The 6,207-nt window shown below is 35.8% G+C and overlaps 1 protein-coding gene across 1 annotated transcript; it reads right to left on the minus strand.

Annotated features, from left to right (window-relative positions):
- On the minus strand, positions 1–3,211 carry LOC142834994 (olfactory receptor 5D13-like). Its single transcript, XM_075948096.1, has 2 exons — positions 3,204–3,211; positions 1–940 (listed from the first exon to the last, which is right to left on the minus strand). The coding sequence occupies exons 1-2, from the start codon at positions 3,209–3,211 to the stop codon at positions 1–3; spliced, it is 948 nt and encodes a 315-aa protein (XP_075804211.1).
- Between the last annotated feature and the right edge of the window lie 2,996 nt (positions 3,212–6,207).

A 6,207-nucleotide genomic window follows, 5' to 3' on the forward strand; every position in this document is an offset into this window, starting at 1 on the left:
CTACATTTTCAATGACAAAAGAGAGCTCATTAGTTTCTTCACTGCCTCCTTCACATCCTTGTTCCTGAAGCTGTATATCAATGGATTCAGCATGGGAATGATGACTGTGTAGAACACTGAGGCCACCTTGACCAGCAGCCAGGAACTTTTGTTGGTGGGAACACAATAGAGAAAGAGGATGGTGCCATGAAAAATGCTGATGGCGGTCAGGTGGGAGGCACAAGTGGAGAAGACTTTGTAGCGTCCCCCAGTAGCAGGCATTTTCATGACAGTAATAACAATGAAAACGTAAGAGGTGAGAATGATCATCAGACTGCTGAGCTCATTGAAAGTGGCAAAAATGAAAATGATCTTCTGACTAATGGAGGGGTCAGAGCAGGATACCGCAACGATGGCAGCATGCTCACACACAAAGTTATTTATGAACTTGGTCCCACAGAAGAACAGAGTTAAAAGAAAGTATATGAATATAAAGGAGCAGAATATAGCCCACGAGTACGATGCAGCTACCAGGGAGCAACAGAGCTTCGGAGACATAGCCACTGTGTAGAGTAGGGGGTTGCACACTGCCACAAACCTGTCGTAGGCCATCATTGCCAACATGAATGTTTCTGTCACCACAAATATGCATGCGAAGAAGAACTGCATGACACAGCCTGTGAAGGAGATTCTTCTGTCTTCCACAACCAAGTTTTCTAAGAGTTTGGGTGTCACAACAGTAGAGTAACAGAAATCCACAAAGGACAGGTGACTGAGAAAAAAATACATGGGGGTGTGAAACTTGGCGTTCAGCCTGATGATGGTAATCATGCCCAGGTTTCCCAGCACAGTGACTGAGTATATGGTCAGGAAGAGGAGGAACAGGGGGACCTGGAGGTCCGGGTATTCAGAGAAGCCCACGAGGATGAAAGTCACTGCAGAAGTCTGGTTTTCAGGAAAACTATAGAGAAAAGAGGAAAGGATTATCTGTTAAATTCAGAACTAATATTTGTAATAGAGAAAAATTAGAAAAATATAATACACAGTTTAACAGGTATTATAGAATATGCCTGAAAATAAAAGAACTTCATTTCTAATATTAATGCCTATTTACAAAACATGTATCCCATAAACCCATATTATTTTATGATTTAACTTAAAGAAAATTTCTTGATGAAAGGAGAAAGATTATGGCTAGATGTATTTAAATAAAATGATTCAATACTATCACACATAGCCTCCTGAAAACATCTGTTCTAACCACATCCATTAATTGAACTAAAGGTAAGGTGGGAAATTTGCTGGAGGAACCATACATCAAAAATTTCAAAACTTTTCATGTCTTTAATGGTTACTATTATTTACCATATAGATAATATTATATGCTTTGGTTTCCATTATTTGGGAGTTAAAGCAGAAATGTAATACTATGGTATATTTTATGATACTGCTTCACAAACAAAAAGAAAAAATTATCTTTTTAATTTTATGTTAACTTCGGTGTTATATTGGTCATTTTAAATTTTGCTCTTAAATGCTATATTTTAAATTTTGAAACAAATTATCGGAGACATTATTGATATATACTGTGGTGATATAAAACATTTAAATTATTGTTAAATTTGAATTAATTGTATTGTGTGTACAACAAAATACAGGCTTTGCCTGCCATGATATAATAGTTAAAAAAAAGCAGTGAATATAAAGCTTCTCTTTTTCTGAGTTTTGGTATTTTTCAGAAGATAGGAAATACAGACACAATAGCCACTGTGATACACTAGAAATACAAACATATTTTAAGCCATTGAAGAAAATATTTTCTGGAATTTTAAAGAAATGCCAAAAATAAGTATTAGAACAGAGATCTAATATCCTTGTTTTTATACTTTTAGTGGAATCCTAATTAGTGGATTTACTAATATGAAATGAGGTTTATGATGACATATAGTTTATAAAATACACCGTGTTAGACAGCAGATACACATCACTAGTTCATCAGGCTTTGAGACATTATTTTTTTGTTTTATTTTTTAATGAACTATAAATGTCTCATAATCAGGCCCACATGTGGACAGCTGTCTGTAGTGTTCACTGCTGGGGATTGAATAATCACAGTCTCTCTCCCTGAAACTGCAAAACTGATATGCAGAACCTCATCTGGGAACCTAGTCAAGGAATTCATGTCTTCCTATCCTCTTGTTCCCTGTCTTTATCCTTTCTCTGCTTCCTCTGGGCTTCTTCTTGTAGTAGCAGTATCTGTCAAACAAACAAACAAACAAACAAACATACCAACCAATTGCTAGACAACATCAACCGTTTTAAGTACAACACGTCTGGATTCTGATCATACTATTACAAATATCTATAATTTTAAAATCGTCTTTGTAACACTGTGAAGATAATTTACCTCACCACTCAAACCAGATTGTGGTGATTTTATTGATTTACATATTTTATTAAGGAAACATAAAATCTACATTCTCCTGACTTCTAACATTATCCAGCTAAACATTTTCAATCTCAGTACTAACAACACAGATTCTATAACCCTATGGTTTTATCTACCTAATATATTGTACATATTCATCACAAATGTTAGCTCTTCCATGGCATTCTCAATACTATGATACATTACTGTACCGTGGTATATGGCAAACTACCTCTTGTTCTCTGTATGGAAGCAGGCAATAAGGTTTTTAGCTGTCAATTACAAAACCTTTATTCTATTTTTTTCCTTTTTACTTTTTTTGATATAAGGTCTCATAAAATTCAGGCTGATCTTAAACTCCTTTCATGTCCAAAGCTAACGTCACACTCATAATTTAGTCCAGAGGGGTCTTGAAATGTTGAGGGTAGCCCTCTCATTCTGATCCTTTCTTGTACCTTCTGTGTTCTGGAATCCTAGGCCTGAGGCACCATTTACTGCTTGATTACTCTTTTACTATATAATTTTTTTCAGGTGGGAGTGTTACTCTCCCTTAATTTCTCAGAGATTATAATAATTTAAAGTTGCATTTAATAATTAACTAATATTTAAAATGTTGATTTATTAGTTCATAACAGACACAAAAGTAGAAAACTAAAAAAATCAGAATATAGGTATCATATTCTTAGTGGCAGTTTCATTACTTCATTTGAGGGTGTTAAGGTCTTTTCTTTCCTCCTGAAATATAGCAGCCAGTATTCTCTCATTGGAAGGCAACAGCAGGACAGCATCAACTTACCTACACATGTGGGCCCCTGAGTAATACATTTACTGAAGATTTCTTTGCTAAGAGTTGTGAAGTCCTAAAAAGTTCTTGTTTAGTAGTTAATATGAAAATATAGCCATGGAAATGGAGTCCACTGGATATATCACCAATCATGTCATATGATGTTAGGCTACACCATCAGGAAAATTCAGAAATACCAGATTAAACATTGCCTCTAAGAATTAAATATGGGTACCAAATCATGTCACAGATATGTCATCAAAGCATCAGGGACCTGAAATCTAGGGAGTGTAATAAAATAATTCCAGGGAGGCTACAGGTGGAGCAATTAGGAACAAAATGTCTCATGTGATATCTTGATTGTATGTTACATTTCTAAAGCCCTGAGGCATTTTCATAATCAACTTTAACAGTCATAGCAAATACATAATGCCTCTCTAGGTTGTAAATGTAGAAATACAAAAGAAAAATAAGTAATTTAATGATAGCTCAGAAAGATGTTATTAAGTAAGGCCTTAGAAAATATGTTATTATATTTCTAATTATCAATTTGCTCCAAAATTAAATTCTATTGTCATTTTCTTTTTTTATTTATAAATATTATGCCAAATACATTTTCTGTTTGTGTGACAATTTATGTTAATGTATAACAGGGCACTAAATACAAACGTAAATATAAAATATAAACATAAGGACTACCAGTGTCTTAGTAATGAAATCTAAATTCTTATTAGTGTGTATTGCACAAACTGGGCTGATGGAGGAAGGTCATTGGCTAATAAAGGAACTGCATTGGCCCATTTTATTGGTTAGGACATAGGTAGGTGGAGTAAACAGAACAGAATGCAGGGAGGAAGAGGAAGTGAGGTCAGACTCGACAGCTCTCCTCTCGGGAGCAGACACCTCAGCAGAGACGCCATGCCCCACTCCCAGGCAGACACATGCGATGAAGCTCCGACCTAGAATCTTCCCGGTAAGACCGGTGCTCACAGATTATTAGAGATGGGTTGATCGGTATATCAGAATTAGCCAGTAAGGGCTAGAACTAATGGGTCAGGCAGTGTTTAAAAGAATACAGTTTCCGTGTAATTATTTCAGGGCATAAGCTAGCCGAGCAGGCGGCTGGGGTGTTGGGGACGCAGCCCCGCTGCCCCATATTACTACACTGGGCAGTGATCCTCTCTACATTGATATAAGGATCCTCTTTCATTCACTTGTGGGATTTTCATCATAATGAACCACAATTTATGGTTTCTTTGTCATGAATGTTTATAAAATAAAGATTTACAACTGTACTTTCTTTAATGGTGGCAAATGAACTTACCAAAATAAATATCAAATTTATTGCTTCAATTTTTGAATACTTTTAAAACAATTGTTAAATATATTGAAAAGTTTGGATTTATTGAAAAGGAGTCAACATAGTCTTTAAAAAATGCTCTTTGGGCTGACGAGGGAGGGGGGCTTGATTGGGGGAAGGGAGGGAAATGGGAGGCGGTGGTGGGGAAGAGACAGAAATCTTTAATAAATAAATTAATTAATTAAAAAATTCTCATAGATTTGAGGTTATAACATAATTACATCAGTTCCCTCATCTCTCTCGTTACTTCAAACTCTCTCATATACCTTCTTACTCTCTTTCAAATTCATGACGTCTGTTTTCATTAGTTGTTCTAGGTGAATACAATCTCAGTATTCCTAGTTTCAGGGTCATTAGTATAATATATTTTGTTGTTATGAAGTTCAGTGCTCAGCCCATTTTTATTTTCTTTTTTCTATTGTTTTTTCACTTTATTTAAAAATTTCTACCTTAATATAAATTATATTTTTATTTTTATTTCTATTTTTAATATAATATAATATAATATATAATATAATATAATATAACTGAATCTTGGGAAAGATTTAGAAGAGTCAAAAATAAGTTTATATTTTTACTTTGACATACATATATAAGCAAGTATTTAATTTGCAAATGTATTGATTTTATTTATTGTTCTGTAGCTGAGGAAATGAATACATAAGGCATATGGGAGCATTACAGGATCAAATAGCGTGTAAAGATTCAAGCTGCACAAAAGAGACACCAAACCTAAGAGCAAGAATACTCACTTGTTATCTTTGTCACAGTCATCAAGATTACTACTAAAGGAGCACTCCAAAAAGCATTCTCCATCTGTACCCCCACCTGACTGCTATCTCCTTCTGCTATGGTTTCATTCTCTTTCTCCTTCTCTCCTTTCTCTCCTTCTGTTTTTTTTTGTGGGTTTTTTTTTTTTTTTTGGTTTTTTGAGACAAGGTTTCTCTGTAGCTTTAGTGCCTGTCCCGGGACTAGCTCTTGTAGTCCAGGCTGGCCTCAAACTCCCAGAGATCCGCCTGCCTCTGCCTCCATGTCCCAAGTGCTGGGATTAAAGGCGTGTGCCACCACCAACCAATCATTCTCCTTCTTTACTGTGTGCTCAAGTCTAGAGCCTAGGCAGTTTGGATGCTCACCTTACTAGACCTAGATGGAGGTGGGTGGTCCTTGGACTTCCCACAGGTCAGGGAACCCTGATTGCTCTTTGGGCTGATGAGGGAGGGGATCTTGATTGGGGGAGGGGGAGGGAAATGGGAGGCAGTGGCGGGGAGGAGGCAGAAATCTTTAATAAATAAAATAAATAAATAAATAAATAAATAAATAAATAAATAAAAGCTCATTGGTCTTGGTTAAGACAGTCACTGTGTTTTACAGCATGATCATCCCTATGCTCAATCCTCTTATTCACAGCCTAAGAAATAAGGATGTGAAGGACACCGTCAAAAAATTTTGATTCATACGAAACTGGCATCTCACTCAGTATAAACATACATGCATGCCATACACAAAATCACATAGCAGAATACTCAGGAAGATAATGGTACTTAATAGGCTCAGCCATCTCAAGGAGTTTTTCAAGGCCCTTTCCAAGGTTGCATAACTCAGACAAATTTCTGGAACAGACAAAACTCATCAGAAAGCACCAAGAAAATAGCTTTT

Source organism: Microtus pennsylvanicus, chromosome 1 (genome assembly GCF_037038515.1).
Source record: "Microtus pennsylvanicus isolate mMicPen1 chromosome 1, mMicPen1.hap1, whole genome shotgun sequence".
In the NCBI taxonomy this organism is placed as follows: domain Eukaryota; kingdom Metazoa; phylum Chordata; class Mammalia; order Rodentia; family Cricetidae; genus Microtus; species Microtus pennsylvanicus.